The sequence below is a fragment of the Phocoena phocoena genome, chromosome 6, assembly GCF_963924675.1.
Source record: "Phocoena phocoena chromosome 6, mPhoPho1.1, whole genome shotgun sequence".
NCBI classification, from domain to species: Eukaryota; Metazoa; Chordata; class Mammalia; order Artiodactyla; family Phocoenidae; genus Phocoena; species Phocoena phocoena.
In genome coordinates this window covers 102,439,041-102,459,001 of record NC_089224.1, presented here as the reverse complement: position 1 = coordinate 102,459,001, position 19,961 = coordinate 102,439,041, and the positions used below count along the sequence as shown (strand labels likewise).

Below are 19,961 nucleotides of genomic sequence, written 5' to 3'. Positions count from 1 at the left end.
CAGCTCAGGACTTGGAGGACTTGGGTCGGGGGGAGCTCAGAACTTGGCGGGGGGGTGGGGGGGCTCCAGCGAGAGCAGCTCCAGCCCGCAGGCCTGTCGCTGTCTACCTCTGCGCCCTTCCTTCCCCAGGAAACAAATGGTGGATCAGACCTCCCAGGCTCTCCGCTCCCCCCGTGTTTGGCGGGGCGCCAGGGCACCGGGGCCCCTTCCTGCGGTAAGGGGAGACAGACCCCACCCCGCCCTCCGATGCTCCGGGTCCCCGCCACCCCTCCCCACCCCTCCCCCACCACGTGCAGGCCCGGGAAGGCAAAGAGGCCCAGCCACCATCACCAGGGATTTTCTTTTCTTTTTTTGCTGGTTTCAGGCTTTTTTCTGCCTGAGTGAAAATGAAACAAACACCCCCTGCGCCTCCCCGCCACCAGACACACACGCACACCGGCAGTCGTGCACTCGCGCGCCCGGCCTCCCAGCCGCCGTGTCCGGGGCGGGACCCTTTCTGCACAAACAGCCGCGGGCCGGGCCGAGCAGGGAGCGCGCCGCCCGCTGCCCAGCGCCCGACCGCTTCCTCGCGCCCCTGCCTGCCGCGCGCTGCCCGCCGCCCCGGAGGAGCGCCCGGCGGCCGGCCGGCCCGAGCGCAGGCGGCACACCCCGCCCCGGCACGCCCCGCCGGGCTCGGGCAGAGGCAGCGCGCCCGAGGACGACGCCGGGGCCGGGAGCCGAGGCACAGGTCAGCCCCGAGCGCGCCCAGCTTCTGCGGATCAGGTGGGTCCCGCGGGGCGCCGCCCGAGCCCCCAGAGGCCGCGAGCCGAGCCCGGCCCGGCCCTGGGCGGCGGGCGCCGAGTGAGGGCGGCGCGGGGAGAGGACGGGCCACCGCGCTGGCCCTGCCCTGTTGCTGCCCTGCCTGTGTCCCCGCTTTTGTTCTTGTCGCTACCACTGCGCCCTACTCCGACCCCGTCTCTGTCCCCATCCTGTCCCTGCCTCTGCCCAGACTCGGGCCGGAAAGGCCGCGGGGTGGGCTTCCCACGGGATTCGCGAGGTGCAGGCGGGAGAGGGCAGGCTCAGGGGGCGCGGAGCTGGACCACCGAGGAAGTCTCGAAAGGAGAGAGGGTTCTGCCCCCATGTATGGAGCAGGGTGGGGGAAGGGCTCCATCGCCCAGGACCGGATGGGAAGAGGATGCCTCCGGGAAGGGGGAGCCTGGGAGGGTGAAGTGAGGGGCGCAGGAACCCCCGAGAGCCGGGGCACGGAGCGGGAGAGGTCGGGGAGCTCAGAGAGCCGCGGAGCAACCCAACACCCAGCATCGGGAAAGTTTCAAACGTTGTAACTTTGGCAGCTACCAGGCCTGCTGCATCGGGGTGATGGGAAGCGAAGCCCTTCAGGTCTTCAAACCACCACGTTCCCACTCAAAGGGACACCACTCCGCGTTTGAAAATGGCAGAAAAACAGCTAAACAGAATGATTGCACAAACTCTTGAAAGGCGTCCAAGAAACAGTAAAGTGGAAAAAAATGTCAGCGCGCGAAGAGAGAAAGCAGAGCGACTTGAGATTCCCCAATCTTCCCGCGGGCCAGGGAGGGAGGGAGGGAGGCGCGGAGGCTGTCGGCGAGCTCGCTCCTCCCCCAAGAGAGACCCGAGACCCCGGCGGCTGCGTTTGTAGCTCTGTTTGTCGTTTGCGCTCGTTCTGGCCGCTGAGCAGGCCTTGCTGTATCCTTCATTTACTTAGAAATAGGTGGGTCTCAGGGGGCAGGAAGTACGGGGTGAGGGTGGGGGGAGCCCTGGCCTCGCTGCCTCCTAGCTGGGAAACCCTTTCCCAGGGAGAGCCTCAGTTTCCATAACTACGAAATAGAGATACTGCAGTGAGTAAAGAAATGCCAAGTGCCAAGGGGCTGTGTATGTGCGTGTGTGTGGGCGCGCGTTTGTACGTAGGGGAAGGATGTGGGTGGTCTGTTGTACTTCTGCGCTTCTTTGGCTACACTCAGCACTTTTTACCTTGCTCGGAGTTAATTCTGGGTGTACCTTGCCTCCCCTACCAGGCTGGGGGGCAGGTGCAGATTCCCAGTTATTGTTACATGTAACAGGTACGCAATGACTGAATAAGACAGAGCTGAAAAAGTCCCTAGGGTTTACCTGGTCAGGGAGATTTCAAACTTTGCCCCTGAGAAGCCTAGGGTCCTCGCTCAAGGGGCACCATGGTGGGGGAGGGGAGCCTAGGCGGCAGGGCTCTGGTCCTTACCGTCCCTCTTTCAGGCAGAACCGGTTCAGTTCTGCTTTTGCCTCTTCTATATATTAGGAAACCCCAGAGGCTGTTTTTGGTATCAGATTCTTCAGATCCAGTCTGATCTGGCCATCTTTGGTGGAGAAACTAAATCTAGAGGTGTGCCCAGTGATTTGGGCAAGATCCGCCAGTGGCCAAGCCTAGCCAGGAAACCTGTCTCCTTCGTCCTAGGTCAGCAATGCCTTTTCCTGGCCCTGGTGGCTCTGAGCCACCGGCTCACCTCTTAGCACCAACCAGCCTAGACCCTAACTCCAGGGCCCCCGGGCCGCCTCCCTACCCTTGAGGGAGAAGAAGCCCAGGAGTCTCATCCTCTGAGCTTTTCCAGGCCTTCAGTGGGCCTTTCACATGCAAGTTGGTTTCACAGGCTGAGGTCAAAAGAATTAGGTTCCCCAGAATCTAATCAGCACACTGCCCCTTTCTTAGCCCAGCCCAACAGGTATCATCGACCTCCTTTATAGTTGGGGAAATGAAGGTGCAGAGAGGTCAAGTAACTTGCTCGTGGGCGCTCAACTCCTAAATTGCAGCCGGGATTTGAAAGCAGCTCTGTCTGGCTCTAAGGCTTCTGCTCTTTGCGTTACATCATCTCTCATGATGGCTAGAGAACAGCTAATGGACAGATGTCATTGAGATGGGGGCAAGGGTGAGAGGAGAATGGCCGAAAGGGGGGCTGGGTTAAGGGGGAGGCTGGACATTAATATAGGTGCATTCACATCGTAATTATTGATATATTTGAACTGAATGTGTTTTCTGCCCTGTACATTGTCTTTATTTTAGCTTTTATTTTCTAGACACTTTAGAATTATTTTCTTTTCCTAATTTTTAACTGAAGTATAATTTCCATATGATAAAATCCACAGATGGTAAGTACTGGGTTCAGCAAGTTTTGACAGCTGTTTGCACCTATGTAACCACCACCCAAAATGAGATATGAAATATTTGCATCATCTTAGAAAGTTCCCATTTCCAATGAATTTTCCTTCTGCCCTTCCAAGCAACCATTTTCTGATTTTCCTCACCATTGATTAATTTTGCCTGCTCCTGGACGTCACATAAATGGAATCATACCGTGTGTCTCTTTCATGTGTGGCTTATTTCACTCAGCGTGATGTTTGTTTAATTCACCTGTGTTATTGTGTATATGAGTAGTTTGTTCCTTTTCAGTGCTGAGTCGTATTCCATTTTATGGATATATATATATATATATATATATATATATATATATATATATATACCATCATTTGCGTATTTATTCTCCTGTTGATGAATATTTGGGTTATCTCCAATCTGGGCTAGTCTTTCTTTCTTTCTTTCTTTTTTATTTTTGGCTGCATTGGGTCTTTGTTGCTGCGTGCAGGCTTTCTCTAGTTTTGCCGAGCAGGGACTACTCTTCATTGAGGTACACAGGCTTCTCACTGCAGTGTCTTCTCTTGTTGTGGAGCATGGGCTCTAGACACGCGGGCTCAGTAGTTGTAGCCCACAGGCTTAGTTGCTCCGCAGCATGTGGGATCTTCCCGGACCAGGGATCAAACCCGTGTCCCCTGCATTGGCAGGTGGATTCTTAACCACTGCGCCACCAGGGAAGTCCCTGGACTATTATTTCTGGTAGAAATCTTTTGTGGTCATTTGTTATCACTTAGAAGTGAAATTGTTGGGTCATAGAGTATACCATTTTACATCCCCACAGCGATGTATACGACATAATTATTCCACATCCTTGACAATATTTGGTATTGTCTGTCTTTTAAATTTTTTTTAAACATTTTTTTTGTTTTTTTTTTTTGCAGTACACGGGCCTCTCACTGTTGTGGCCTCTCCCGTTGCGGAGCACAGGCTCCGGACGCACAGGCTCAGCGGCCATGGCTCACGGGCCCAGCCGCTCCGCGGCATGTGGGATCTTCCCAGACCGGGGCACGAACCCATGTTCCCTGCATCAGCAGGCGGACTCTCAACCACTGTGCCACCAGGGAAGCCCTGTCTTTTTTATTTTAGCCATTTTAGTGCCTGGATAATGGTGTCTTATACCTTCTGTTTTTTGGGGTTTTTTTTTTTGCGCTACACTGGCCTCTCACTGTTGCGGTCTCTCCCGTTGTGGAGCACAGGCTCCGGACGCGCAGGCCCAGCGGCCATGGCCCACGGGCCCAGCCGCTCCGCGGCATGTGGGATCCTCCCAGACCGGGGCACGAATCCGTGTCCCCTGCATCGGCAGACGGACTCTCAACCACTGCACGACCAGGGAAGCCCCTATACCTTTTGTTTTTATGATGGAATTATAAGAGTTCTTGAGGAACACAACATGATCGGGGCAAAGAATATGAAACAAGATGGTGGTGTGGAGGCCACTGTGAGCCATGACTCCAGAGGGAAGGAACCAAATGGTGGCTGGAATTGTGACCTTAGGAATAGGAATTTACGAGCTCGGGAGAGCTCTCTATATATCAACTGAGATTTAAAGATCTGGTCCTTGTGCTCTATAAATACACAAGCTGGTTCATGCTCATGGCTTTAAATGCTACCTGTACAGCAATCATCTTTACCTCCAGTTCAGATCTCTGTTGTAGGCTCCCAAGTCACATGTTTTTCTTGTTTTTTGTGTTTTTTTTTTTTGCGGTATGCGGGCCTCTCACTGTTGTGGTCTCTCCCGTTGTGGAGCACAGGCTCCGGACGCGCAGGCCCAGTGGCCATGGCTCACGGGCCCAGCCGCTCCACGGCATGTGGGATCCTCCCAGACCGGGGCACGAACCTGTGTCCCCTGCATCGGCAGCTGGACTTTCAACCACTGCGCCACCAGGGAAGCCCCCCAAGTCACGTGTTTAACTGCCCTTTGGGTATCTCTTCTTGGATGTCTCAAAGGCACTGCAGACTGGACAAATCCAGAACAGAATTCATTATCTCCTGTTGGCTTTTTGTCGTGGGTCATTGGATGGTGCCACTAGCTGAAAGAATATGGAAAGAGGAATGCCTGAGATTGGGCAGGGAGATACTGAATTTAGTTCCAAGCTAAATGGTGTGGGGCAATCAAGGAAGATAAAGACTGGGTTGCACTGGGCAATTAGGAGATTACTGAAATATACTGCGAGTGGTTTTGGTGGAGTGGAGGGCAGGTAAGCTAGATTGCTGGTAGGTGAGAGAGAAAGAACTGGAGATGGTGAGTAGAGTAACTCTCTGAAGAAGTTTGTTTGAGAAAGTCAGAGGAGGGATTGAGCTATAGTTGGAGGAAGACAGGGTGAAGAAAAGGACTTTAGGATGGAAAAGATAAGTGAGATATAGGCTCAGGGGAAGGATTTAGTCCAGGAGAGGGAAAGGATGGCCAATACAGCAAGGTGCTGGGAGGAGTAGGAGGGAGTGGGAAGGGTTGGCTTTGAAAAAAGATGGAGAAGCTTCATCAACTACAAAATTCTCTGTTGACTCTCCATGTGGACAACTAATCATGACGTGTGAGGTTCTTCACCACCTGCTTCCATCTCATCTCATATATATAGTGTATATCAGTTAGCTTTTGCTGCATAACAGACATCCCCCCCCCCAACGCATAGTTTATGACCACAAAGGTTTATTTATTACACTACACGTCAGCTGGAGGGCAGTTGCAACTGCATGGTTTTGTAGATCTGCTCTCGGTGCCAGCCAGACAGAATATCTGCTCCCTGTATCTTCTCCTCCCAGGACCCAGGCTGAAGCTGCTGCTTCTACCTGTTATATGTTATTTTATGGTGAGAGCTGGAGGAAGAAAGAGATGATGTGATGCTTCTTAAAGTCTCTGAACTGGCTCATGATCACTTCTACCCATATTCCTTTGGTCAAAGCCAGTCATATGACCAAGTCCAAAGTCAATGGGACAGAGATATATGTCCTCTACCTATTGGCCTGGAATAGATACTTGGGAACAGCAATCCACGTATATTTGTTAGAAACTGCTTCACACAGGTCCCCACCTATCTTTATCTCTCCAAACTAATCCCCATCACACTGCTCTTTGGTACCATTGTTCCCCTTTCCTGAAGCATGGCAATGGCCTTTCAAGTCTCTATATCCCTCTATCTAGGCTTCATCACCACCCCCCCACCCGCCCCTGACCCAGCTGCCCCTGCTGAGTTGGTATGCAGCTCTTTCAACCTGGACCCTGCTGCTGTGTGCTCCCTGTTCTCTGCTCCAGACTCGCACCCTCCCGCACACCCTCTCCCTGCAGCCCAAGTCCTCTTTCTAGACACCAAATTGATTGGCATTTTCCATCTTTCCAAGGCTCCCCTCTGCTCTCAGGATAAAGCACATATCCCTTTAGGTGACATCCAAGGTCTTTGAAATTCTCATCCCTCACCACCCCACCCCTTGGAACTTCTGCTCCAGCCTGAGGGAATGACTGCAATTCCTGAAACCGCTCTGGGCTTTTCCCCATGCTGCTCCCTCTGCTTAGAACACCCTCCCCACCTCCCCTGCAAGCCCACTCACAGACTCATGCTCATCCTTCAAGAGCCCCACAAACCTACTCACAGAATCCCACTCATCCTTCAAGACCCAGCTTAACCATCACCCTCTCTGAGATGGCAGTCTCTTCATCCTGCCCCCCATGAATTAGGCATTCCCCTTCCTCCCGCCAGGTCTCTGGGCATCCTGCAGTACACACCCCAGATACATTCTGTCGCATGTCATCATTCCTCCCCTCCTCGACTATAAGCTGCTGGAGCACACCGTGCACATGACCACAGTGCTCTTTACCTGACCCACGCTGCTGGCTAAGAGTGGCCTCTGGAGGCGCACTGCCTGAGTTTGCACCCTAATGCCTGTCAGACCTGGGGCAAAATACCTCCCCTGTCAGCCTGGGCTGAAAGGTCTGCTGATAAAAGCTTCACCCTCAGTCCTGCGAGAGGGAGGCCACGTAGGCCAGTCTGGGAAATCAAAAAGTAATGTACAGGGTTTCCCTGGTGGCGCAGTGGTTGAGAGTCTGCCTGCCAATGCAGGGGACATGGGTTCGTGCCCCGGTCCGGGAAGATCCCACACGCCACGGAGCAGCTGGGCCCGTGAGCCATGGCCGCTGAGCCTGCGTGTCCAGAGCCTGTGCTCCGCAACGGGAGAGGCCACAACAGTGAGAGGCCCGCGTACCACAAAAAAAAAAAAAAAAAAAAGTACATTTGGACTGTGGACTGAAGGCAAAGGGGTCATCATTTAGTATACTTGACTCAATTATTTATAAAAGTCCTTGCAGGAACTTCCCTGGCAGTCCAGTAGTTAAGACTTTGCCTTCTAATGCAGGGGGTGCGGGTTCAATCCCTGGTTGGGGAGCTAAGATTCTACATGCTTCACGGCCAAAAAACCAAAACGTAAAACAGAAGCAATGAGAAGAAATAAAAAAAAAGAAGCAATATTGTAACAGATTCAATAAAGACTTTGAAAATGGTTCACATTAAAAAAATCTAAATAAATAAAGTCCTTGCAGTTCTAACAAGGGGAAGTAAAAACATGTCATCGAAATCTCCAGCCAAGGAACTAATCTGCTCACCCCGTCTCAATGCTTGCGTGGAGGCCACAGACCTCAGCTGCCTACGGTCAGGCTGTGGCTCTTGCCAGGACTTGGGCTCTGGCCTTATTGCCAAACAGAGTCTCTAAAGGAGACGTGGCGAGGGCAGCAGGGTGGAGACCCAAGGCAGTGTGCTTACGTTTTGTGTCCCTGGGGAAACCGCACCCAGGCGTTCTCCAGGGAGCTGGTGTAAGGCCTGTCCTTCCTGCAGTGCCTGTCTCAGGCCGTGTGTGGTGGGCAGATGTGAAGGGCAGGAGAAAGCATGGAGCTGCTGCTTGGGCCAGGTCCTAACTGGAGAGTGAGTGATCTGAGACAGAAGGAGCACATCTGGGAAGGCAGAGGGAGAAAGGATTTCTAGAAGGACGTGGTCAAGAGGGTTGCATGGCTGAGAGGATGGATAGAGGATTGGGCCCTGGAAGAGGTCGGCTGGCTATGGGTTGATCGCAAGAGCCTGGAGGGAACGGAAAAATACTGTAGAGTTGTTCTTACTAGAGGTCCCTACACTAGTGGACACTTAGACAAGTGAGATCGTATATCCACCTTGCTTGAGGCTCACAGAAGCCCTGTGAAGTTGGCAAAGCAGGAATTATTCCCCCCATTTTACATGTGGGGAAACTGAGGCTTAGAGTTTTGATCTTTTGGCCAAAGTCTCTCAAGAACGAAGTGGCAGAACTGAGGCGTGAAAGCCCAGTCTTGACTCCACACCTAATTTGGCTTGGAGACTCTGGTGGGCTGCGGGCAAGGGGAATGAAGGTGATTCTGAAGGGGGGCCAGGGTGCTGGGGCACAGATCCATGCCCAGCCCAGCTGAGGGCTCCTGCCTGGCTCAGCCCAAAATTAGCCAGAGAGAGTGAAAAGTAGCAGCTGGAAGAGGTTGGAGAGAGAGAGGTAAGGTCTTGTAATTAGTTTTATTTATTTATTTATTTGGCTGTGCCGGGTTTTAGTTGTGGCATGCAGACTCTTAGTTGCGGCGTGCGAACTCTTAGCTGCGTCATGTGTGTGGGATCTAGTTCCCCGACCAGGGATCAAACCCGGGCCCCCTCCATTGGGAGTGCGGAGTCTGGACCACCAGGGAAGTCCCTTATGATTAAGGGACTTATATTAAGTTCTTAATAAAAGTTTCAAACTCCTTCCCAGTCTGGGTGTTCTTATCTTCTGTAGACTTGCTTCACGTGCCCTGGACTTGGCCCCATGTGGGGGGTGGGAGGGACACTAAAAAGAGCTTTGGGCTGAAGGTAAGCTCGTCTCGCCCCACTGAAGCTGGTGCTGCCAGCAGCAGGAGCTGTCGGAGCCTCAGTTTCTCTGTCAACAAAATGATACAAGGCTATGATCTGGCAGACTTCTCTCTTGAGCAATATATCTGCTGTTCAACAAAACGCAGACAAGTCCAAACCAACAGGAAATGAACATTCAAACTAAAAATGTGCAAGGGAGAAGCAGCTGCTTTGGGCAGAGGGATCAAGCTTTGAGCCCCCATTTGTGAGTTTGGGTACCAGGAACTGGTTCTAAAAGTTACACCTCTTGCCAAGACTCATGCTTTGAATCACATATTCATTCAACATTCATTGAGCTGTCAGAACTTCACTCACTCATTGTTAAAGCATCCAGAATTTATTGAGCGTCTGCTACGTGCCCTGCCAGACACCTGAGATTAGCAGTGAATAGAGAGGTACAATCCCTGCCGGTGCAGAGGTAGAATTTAGCTTGGGAGACAGTCATTCAACAGCCAAGTGCACAGAGAGAGCCAAGAAGGAGAAGTACAGGGTGGAGGGTCACAGGGGCCTGTAGCTGTCGGGGCAAGTAGTCAGGAAGGGCTTCCCTGAGGAAGTGACCTTCAAACTGCAGCCTGCAGGAGTTAGAGGCAGAAGAGGGAAGAGTATTTCAGGCACAGGGAGGAGGCTCTGAGAAGCAATCATCCTGATCTTCCCCATGGCCGTTCCAGAATCCAGATGGCCCTGGTGTCTGGAGCGACACCGAGGAGGGAGCGAGCCTGGGGCAATGGGTCAGCTGCCCAGCGGGGTGAGGTTGTGTTTGGTAGCATCTGCAGGCAGAAGCGCAGCTGTCCTTTCTCCTCCGTCAGGGAAACCATGAGTCCTCAAGCGGCCGGCCAGCTGTCTCCGAGAGGAACTTGCCTGGCATCTGTGGGGAACGACAAGACATTTTGCAAAATCAAGGGCGGGGTTTTCTCTAAGGGGAATATGGCTCCCGGAGAGCAGGGACTGGGTCTGGATTTGCTCTCGGTTGATCGATGGTTGTTTGTAGATTGGTATTTTTATTGCAAGCTCTTATTTTCATATGTGAACCAGAGCTGTGCAGAGGAAGGGGGAATTAATATTCTCATGTGCAAATTGAGTGCTTAGGAATTCATTCCCTGGCATGAAAAGGCTTAGTAAATATTTGCGGCTGTGATATTAAGAAGCACCTGAGGAGAGGTACCGGTCAGGAGTCGTGGCTGCAAGCAGCCGAGGGAGCTTACGGCTCACTGGGGCAGAGGAGGCGCGCACTGGAAGAATTTTTTGTTGTTGCTCACAGTATCCCTGGGGAAGCTGGCAAAGCAAGCTGCGCAGAACCAGTAGAGGTTGGACAACAGACCACACAGCTAGGGTCTCCCAACAGGAGCTAATTGTAGCTTTTGCTGGCACTGGAGCTGCTGTAACATTTCACTGGCATCTGAACCTTAGCGCTACTTCTTTATGACGCGAAGCTGACCAGGCCTGGGTCACTCTCCTGCATTCCAGGTGCAGATGAATGACCAGGGGGAGTGTTCGGTTCGTTCTGCTCTGGTGGTGGAAGAGGGTTCCTGACGCTAAGCTGAGAAGTCACAAAATCCTCCAAAGTCACCAGAGATAGGGGGTCCGGTAGTGTCACAGAATCCTACAGGTCTAAGGAGAGTCACAGGACCACAGCTATGGGAGGGAAAAGTTCTGGGGAACTTCCAGAGGGGCAGCCTGGCCTCAGTCAAGTTATTGAACCCCCGCACCTCAACATTCTCATGTGTAAATGGGTTGGTGTGGATTTAAGAGATGACCAGTGTGTCTAGTGCCTGACATGGTGCTAGTAGATGGCAGCTACTGTTATCATTATTATTGGTAGAAGTAATAGTAACGTCACTCCGCCGTTATCAGAACAGTTATGTTCTCGAAGGAAGAAACCCAGCGTACGGAAACCTAGAGGAATTCAGAAGTGACCGCACATTTTTACACAAACAGATTCTCTGCAGGGTGTTCCTTTAAATTTTTACCTCCCCAGTATACCTAGGATAGGATTTAACTTATCAAAAATAAACCAGAGGAATGAATGAATCACCATCTTACAGACCCTTGTTAAATACTGTTGAAGAGAGCAGTTCTTTTGCAGGAATTGACAGATCTGTTTAGACATCCCACACTCACTTCCTCGCTGTGGAAGCCTTAAAAAAGGAAGAGGGAAGTTCATGGCCACAGGACTGTAGCCACCGCCCTCACACACAGCGCCAGAGGGTTGGGCTGTACCACCATACGCTCTCCCCAGAAAAACAGACTCCCACAAACACAGAAGGCCTGGATTAGAGCTGGAGGCCGTGGTATGCTGGTAAATGTTTCATGACCAGTTGAGAAATGAAAGCCCAGGGACTCCCCTGGTGGTGGAGTGGTTAGGACTCTACGCTTCCACTGCAGGGAGCACAGGTTTGATCCCTGATCAGGGAACTAAGATCCCTGCAAGCTGCACGGCCAGGCCAAAAAAAAAAAAAGAAAGCCCTAATACATGGTATTTGCCAGTTCCCATAGTATAGATATTTCCACTGTGACCAGTTTCAAGCTACTACTGGAGGAGCCGGGAGCATGCTGCTGTAGAGTATTTTCCACTGTGTCTAGATACAGCAGACATAAATAACCTCAACGGTATAGCATGTAGTAAAACAATTAGGAAGTGATGAGGTTTTTTATTGCTGCTTTTTTTACATCTTTATTGGAGTAGAATTGCTTTACAATGGTGTGTTAGTTTCTGCTTTACAACCAAGTGAATCAGTTATACATATACATATGTTCCCATATGTCTTCCCTCTTGCGTCTCCCTCCCTCCCACCCTCCCTATCCCACCCCTCTAGGTGGTCACAAAGCATGGAGCTGATCTCCCTGTGCTATGCAGCTGCTTCCCACTAGCTATCTATTTTACGTTTGGTACTGTATATATGTCCATGCCTCTCTCTCGCTTTGTCACAGCTTACCCTTCCCCCTCCCCATATCCTCAAGTCCATTCTCTAGTAGGTCTGTGTCTTTATTCCTGTCTTACCCCTAGGTTCTTCATGACTTTTTTTTTCCCTTAGATTCCATATATGTGTTAGCATACGGCATTTGTCTTTCTCTTTCTGATTTAGGAAGTGATGAATTTTGATGATTACCTTTTTTTTTTTTTTTTTTTTTGCGGTACGCGGGCCTCTCACTGTCGTGGCCTCTCCCGTTGCGGAGGCTCCGGACGCGCAGGCTCAGCGGCCATGGCTCATGGGCCCAGCCGCTCCGCGGCATGTGGGATCCTCCCGGACCAGGGCACGAGCCTGCGTCCCCTGCATCGGCAGACGGACTCTCAACCACTGCGCCACCAGGGAAGCCCCTGATGATTACCTTTGATCTTACTGTAATTCACTTAGTTGTGAGCTTATAGAATTTAATGTTTAATAATGGCTGTGTTTAACAACTTGCTCGCCAAGTTCCTGAAAATTTAACAACTGGCTCTTGCAAGCCAGCTTGAGCCAGCTCCAGGATGCTACTGGCTTGGGAGGTCCTTGGGGACTCCAGAGGACCCAGTGAAAATAGGCCATCCCCCCAAACAGCAGCTTCCCCTACCCTCAGGCAGTCTCTAACATGCCAGCCTTTTTATTGGCTTTATTACCCTTTTCCCCACCTGAAATTATGTCTTTAATGACTTGTTAATTATAATTATTGATTTTGTATATTTGTTTACCAACTAGAACGTGAGCTCTGTGAGAACAGAAGACTTTCCTGGGTGGTTCGTTGCCGAATCCCCAGTGCTTCGAACACTGCACGCATGTAGCTGACCCTCAATAACCATGGATCAACTGCACGAGCAGAGACAGGGCTAGGACCCTTCGAGGGTTCAAATCCTGCCTCTGCTATGAAGTGCATCTTTCTTTTTTTTTAATTGAAGTATAGTTGATTTACAATTGTGTTAGTTTCAGGTGTACAGCAAAGTGATTCAGATATATATATATATAATATATATATGTGTGTGTGTTCTTTTTCCTTATAAGTTGCTGAAAGATATCGCATATAGTTCCCTGTGCTATTCAGCAGGTCCTTGTCAGTTATCTGTTTTACATACAGCAGTGTGTATATGTTAATCCCAAAAGGGTGCATGTTTCCTTGAGCCTCTTCATCTGTAAAAGAAAAGAGTTTGAGCAGAGACCCCTAGGGTTCCCTTCAGGTATAAAAAGTCTCTGTACCTGACAAAGGCGTCCCTTCCCCACAGTGCAGCCAAACAGGGATTCTCAACTGAGCATCCTCAGGGATAAAAGCCAGTGCACTGGTTGTTAGGACCGTCGGTTTTATTCTTTTCCTCCGAGGACAGCTTTCAACACTGAGTGCAGCATGGCTTCCCTTGAGCTGCCATGACTGGCCCCATCCAGCTGTGCAGAGAGAGCGCCAGGCCCTGCCTGATCAGGGGCAGCAGATATTTTGAGGCCTGTGGCATTTGCAGCTGGGTGAAATGCTCTAGGGTGAAGGAGAGAAGTCTGCCTGGGTGAGTCGTTCCAGCAGGATGGGCGCCCACAGCTCCACCTGGAACACAGAGCCCACTGGAGCCAAGTGGGGGCAGCCCTAGGAGGGAGGCAGAACAGGGAGCCTACGTGTCTCCTGCATCATGCTTTACATCTTAGGACAGTGAGGTAAAAGACCGGTCCTTTCTTTCTTCCTTTATTTCTGGTCTCCCGTGAACCGCTCCTTTGGTAAAATACCGTAAACGTGAATTACTCTCAATTTCTGTCCCTCCTCGTGGAGGAACAAACAGCATCTGTCTGCAGCCCCACTTTGAGACTCACAGCAGCTGGTGGAAACAGGTGTTGGAGTCTCCTCCCTTTGCAGGTGAGAACACTGAGCCAGGCGGGGTTCGGGACCCTCCCTGGGTCCCTGAGGAGTGGAGGGAGATGGTGAGGCCCACACCTCCATGTCCCCAGGGGAGAGGCCACCAGCGCTGTCCGAGGGAGTCATCCTCATCCCTTCTCTGTTCCCTGTTCCCTTTGAGGCTGAGATGACTGAATCCAGCCTCCTCTCCCCTGGGAGGTTCCGGGCAGAAGTAGGAACAGATAAACCCAATCCGCATCTTCTTCTGCGTCTCATTGCCCTCCTCCACAAGGTGGAGATGGTCCGGGACCCTCCCTCTACTGCTGACTCAGTGCAGCTGGAGGCCTTCTCTGGTGCCCAGCAGCCCCAGGGAGCAGCCGATGCCCCCAGTCCATCTGCTTTGGGGCAGCATCGTAGGTTTCTCTGCCTTTCCCTGCATAGTTCCCTTTTCCTACGGTGCTTGGCCCACACTGAGATTCAGATTTGCTTTCCCTGAGGGATGGGGCTTGGATGTGGACTGCCGCTGCCGGGCAAGTAGGGCTGTCTGGGTTCTGCCTGCCCTTTCTACAGTCAGCAAACTGGGAAGGGGAGCGATTCAGAAACCAGAGATATCATCAAACAGGAACAACTCACGCTTACTGGGCACTTCCTCCAGATGCTGTTCTAGTAGCTTTACAGGAGCCCTGCCTTTTCATCACCCAGAAACCTGTTTTTTATAAATGAGGCAAGGAAGCACAGAAAGGTTTAGCAATTTCCCAGGGCCACATGGTAGGGGAGAGATCTGGGACTCAGATACGGGTGAGATGGTGGGACCCTTCATCAGGGCCGCGTACTGCCTTGATAAAGAAGATGTCAGAGCAAGCAGGGAGCTGGCGTAGCCCTCAATCCAACCCTCTCACTCCAATGGATGGGGAAACCCAGGCCCAGAGAGGGGTGGGGGCTTCCCTAAGGTCACACAGGGCCTGCGCTGGAGCCCAGGAGTCCTACACGCCACCTTCGGCTCTGTCCTGAGGTTTTACCACCTTGGGTCAAGCATCAGAGTAACAGTTACAAGGTAACATCGCCAAGAGGGCTCATCTACTGGTTCTGTGCTGCGGGGGCCCCCTGTGGTTACGTGGGGGTGGGAAGGGCATGGGAAGCCCAGCCAGACCCCAGCAGCGCCCTCTGCCTGCACTGCTTGAGAAAGGTCTTGGGCATGGAGTCCCGGCATTCGTTGGAAAAGTTCAGACTCTTTGCTCCCCTGCCAGCCCCCCATGCTGTAGAGAAACAAGCGGCCCATCCGCTCCTAGATGTCACATTTCCTGTTTGTGAGCCTGGATTGAGGTAGAGTCCATGAAGGGCAAGGGGAGGGCGGGACCTTCCTTTCGGGAATTAGAATAGTTGGAGGTGGGAAGAGCTGGAAGATTTTGCCTAAATGCTTCATTTTGTAGATAGGGACACTGAGACCCCCCCAGATGTAAGAACCTGGCCTAGGTCATAGAGGATGCTGGAATCACCCTGGCTTTTGCTTTTTGGTTTTTTGGGTTTGTTTTGTTTTTTCTTTTTGAGACAACGCAATCATAGAATGTGTGAGCTGAGCTGGCAGAGATCTGTTTAGTCGGTGCCCCAGTTCACCTCTCCAGGTTGCATAGGTGAGAACCTGAGACTGGGGTGGAGGTGGGCGGGGATGGAAGAGTACTTTCTTTTTTTTTAACTGTGTAATGCTTTATTGTACAAATGTTTTCATGATATATTTAATAATTACTTTATTGTTGAAAATTTGGGCCACTTAAGAAGCTATTGGGTTGGCCAAAAGGTTCGTTTGGGTTTTTCCATAACATCTTACAGAAAAACACGAATGAACTTTTTGGGCAATCAAATATAATTTTTTAAATTAATTTTTATTGGATTATAGTTGATTTACAATGTTGTGTTTCTGCTGTACAGCAAAGTGACTTAGTTATACATATATAATACATATGTCCCCTCTTTTCAGAGCACTTTCTTAAGATCCTAGAGCTGGCTGCTGGCAGAGCCCTGAGGAGAACTCGTTTCTTGAATCAACATACAACAAATACCATTGAATGCCACCTCTCAGCCCGATGCTGATTAGCAAGGAACTTTCCATCTGGTGGGGAGGTGGATATTAATCAAATAATCATGCATATATGTCCAAAGACTGATCACTGCCCTCAAGGAAAAGAACAGGAAGCTACAAGGAGAATAAGACTCTTCCCTTAGGAAGTGACGTTGGAGCTGAGACCTAAAGGACACGGAGGGAGGGGGTAGACAGGTGTGAGGGGGGTGGGAAAAGGTGTCCCAGGCAGAGGGAAGAGCACGTGCAAAGGTCCCGAGGCAGGAAGTGCCTCATTTTATAAATGAAAAAACCGAAGCCCAGAGATTGGAGACCCATCTAGCTTAGTGCCCCAGAGAATCTTTCTCTTCCCCCATCCCCAAGTTCTTTAAAACTTTTTTAAAGGAAAGAGACAGAAGATAAACAACTAACTAAACAAGTGAGTCAGTGGCTGAGCTGAAAGTACTGGGACCCACCCCCCTCTGCCTTCACGCCAAGGGAATTTTAGAAAACCCTCAGACTGGCTGTTTACGAACTGTGGGACCTTGACTAAGACAGTTAGCCTCTTTGAGCCCCTGTTTCTCCATTTGTAATATGGAGCCCACCTACCTGCTCTGTGGATCCCACACAGACTTCTTGTGAAAGGACTCCGTGCTGGCCAGTCAGTGTGGGAGGGAGACCCAGGACGGCGGGACTGCTGGTTCCCCTCCCGTGTCTCCTCCAGGGCTGGCCCTGGGCCCCAGGTCTGAAGGAGCCTCTCTCCACCCCATCACTTGACTGTAATCCTATAATCCACCAGTCAGCATTAATCACATATGGTGCCAATGCCCCACCAAGACACATATGTGTGTTGGACAGTGAACTTATAGGAAATAAAGGAGGAAGCTTGGGAGCACCTGTTATGCATCCAGCATCTCAGTAGACACTCCACACAAGCAGCACTGTTTAACCCTCCCAGCAGCCCTGCAAGGTGGGTGCCCTTCTGCCCACTGGCTAGGGAAGGACACTGAATCTCTAAAGGACACTGCCTAAGGTCACATAGCCAGGGAAGGGCCACTCCAGGGGTAGCCCCAGCCTGCTCATCTTGGAGGCTACCTTCTGGTCTGTCTGCCCTTGAGCCAGCCCGGAGCAGAGGGCCCAGGCACCAGGAAGGTGGACCCGCACGACCTGGGGCAGAGGGCACCCTGGCCGGCAGACACGTTGGCTGCCCTTCAAACCAATAGTCTTTATATCTTTGTTCGACATTTATCTGGGGTGAGAGGTGCTGGAGGAAGTGGGTTTGCAGTGAATGCAGGTGGTGAGCCTCTCCTGGATTCTGAATTCTTTCTACACCAGAAGTTTTCCAGAAGCAGAAGGGATAGAAATTCACTGACAAAGTCACTTTCCCAGCTGCGGTGAGTTAATGTCCTAAAAAAACACCAGCTGTTCCCCATTTTTCTTTCTCTCTTCAGTTTGCCTTTGAGCTTTTCCAAGCCAGACAGCTTCTTGGGAGGCTCGTTAGAGGATTTGTTTGGGTTCCTTTTTTATTTGAAATTTATTTAAATATAGACAAGAACAACTAGCCTTAGAAAGGGGGACTGCTCTGCCTGTAGTTTATTTTTATTTATTTATTTTTTTTTTTTTTTAAACATCTTTATTGGGGTATAATTGCTTTACAATGGTGTGTTAGTTTCTGCTTTATAACCAAGTGAATCAGTTATACATATACATATGCTCCCATATGTCTTCCCTCTTGCGTCTCCCTCCCTCCCACTCCCCCCATCCCACCCCTCCAGGCTGTCCCAAAGCCCCGAGCTAATATCCCTGTGCCTTGCGGCTGCTTCCCCCTAGCTATCTACCTTACTACGTTTGTTAGTGTGTATATGTCCATGACTCTCTCTCGCCCTGTCAAAACTCACCCTTCCCCCTCCCCATATCCTCAAGTCCATTCTGTAGTTTATTTTGACTGAGCAGCTTGGTGTATTCTTTAGATGGCATCCTTGAACTTGGCTGCTTTTATTAAGTTCAGAAAGTATTGCTTACATTTACATAAAAGACAACAATGCATCTTGGGAAAGTACCAGAGAACCACTAGTTTTATGTAATTAAATCGCTCTTCATCTGGCTTTGCTTTTTTTGTTTTTGGTTTTTTATGGGGGCCACACCGCTCGGCATGCAGGGTCTTAGTTCCCTGGGCAGGGTTCCGCCAGGGATCGAACCCGTCCCCCCTGCAGTGGAAGCGTGGAGTCTTAACCACTGGACTGCCAGGGAAGCTCCCGCTTTTTGTCTGGTTTTAAAAGTAACGTATTCTCATTGTAGAACATTTGAAAAATGCAGAGAAGTGGAAAGAATGAAGTGATCACTTGGCCACAATCTCATTGCGCAGAATTCACCGCTTTTACCACGTGAAGCTAGGTTTTGTTTTCGTGGTAAAATAGAACATAAACCATTTTAACACTTTTTGAGTGTACAGTTCAGTAGCACTAAGTACATTTACAAGTTGGACAACCATCACCAGTGTCCATCTCCAGAACTTTTCCATCATCTCAAACCAATTAAGCAAATAATTTCCCAATTCCCACTCCTGGCAGCCCCTGGTAACCGCTATTCTACTTTCTGTCTCTATGAATTCAACTACTCTAGGTACCTCATCTAAGTAAAATCATACAATATTTGTCCTTTTGTGTCTGGCTTATTTCACTTAGCATAACGTTTTCAAGTTTTGTCCATGTTGAAGCATGTGTCAGAATTTCATCCCTTTTTAAGGCCAAATAACATTCCACTGTGTGTCTAGACCACATTTGTTTATCCATTCACTCATGGATGGACATTTGAGTCGTTTCCATCCTTGTGGCTGTTGTGAATAATGCTGCTTGAAATCGGTGTACAGGTATCTCTTTGAGTCCCTGCTTTCAGTTCTTTTGGGTATGTAACCAGAAGTAGGACTGCTGAGTCATATGGTAACTCTGTGTTTAATTTTTTGAGGAACTGCCCTACATGTCCAGTAATTCTGATGTATAAGATCCATAGTGTAAATCATAGTCTCTGTGCAATCTTGTATCTGATTTTCTTACTTCATTTTTCCATTGTATCAGCTATTCCTCAACAACGTTTTTTAAAGGTTGCATAATATTCCACTGTGTTGTCATACCACATTTCCTTTTTCTCCACTCATTGATTTCTGGGCCACAGCAAAAGATTTTAAAATACAGTGATAAAATAGATAACTTGCTTCTGATAAACAGCCTTATGTTCTGTTTGTACTTGTTCAAGAAATACTCACGAAAGATGAGCTGCTGCCCTCAAGAAATTTTTTAATTTCTCCTTGGGGATTCTTGGGGATCATCCAATTCAGTGGTTTTAAAAGTTCTTTGAAGCCAAGGAACCTTTACTACAAACAAAACAGCAAAGAGATAAAAGGAGAGATGGTCTAGAGAAGGGTGGATGGGGCTCAGAGTCCTGTTCTCTCAGCCTCTCCAGCTCCTCTCTGTGTCTCTGAGGGACTTGGGGAGATCCTGGGGTTTTTTTGGAACACAGTTTGAAAACCACCAGGCTGATCCAGCACCTTTATTTTAACAAAGGGTAGGCATCTTGAGAGAGGAAGGGACTTGGCTGAGGTCAAGTTCATTTTTTCATTCATTCATTCATTCATTCATATTTTTTCTCAGCCCTTAACACCTGCTGCATGCATGTCAGTATCACTTAGGGAGCTTGTTAAAAATACAGGTTCTGGGGGCTTCCCTGGTGGCGCAGTGGTTGAGAGTCCACCTGCCGATGCAGGGGACGCGGGTTCGTGCCCCGGTCCGGGAAGATCCCACATGCGCGGAGTGGCTGGGCCCGTGAGCCATGGCCGCTGAGCCTGCACGTCTGGAGCCCGTGCTCCGCAATGGGAGAGGCCACAGCGGTGAGAGGCCCGCGTACCGCAAAAAACAAAACAAAACAAAACAAAACAAAAAAAACAGGTTCCCAGGACTGTTCCTTCCAGACTGCAAAGCAGTAGATGTATGGAGAGACCAGGACTGGAAACCCAGCTCCACAGTCCACACTGGGCTCCACTGGGGGTCTTCCCCTTCCAGCCCCTGCTTTTGCA

At 50.3% G+C, this 19,961-nt stretch overlaps 1 protein-coding gene across 4 annotated transcripts in view; it reads left to right on the top strand.

The window, feature by feature from the left end:
- Window positions 1-433: 433 nt before the first annotated feature.
- The window catches only part of GGTA1 (glycoprotein alpha-galactosyltransferase 1 (inactive)), a 64,581-nt gene continuing 45,053 nt past the window's right edge, over window positions 434-19,961 (top strand). Inside the window, exons 1-2 of one of the 4 annotated variants that reach the window (XM_065878569.1) lie at window positions 515-762; window positions 9,864-9,958. In XM_065878569.1, coding sequence (XP_065734641.1) covers window positions 9,871-9,958 — 88 coding nt within the window. In that variant the 5' untranslated portion in view covers window positions 515-762; window positions 9,864-9,870. Of the gene's footprint in view, window positions 763-1,796; window positions 1,851-9,863; window positions 9,959-19,961 lie in introns of those variants that run through there. The other 3 variants (XM_065878572.1, XM_065878573.1, XM_065878574.1) reach the window with 3 other exon arrangements.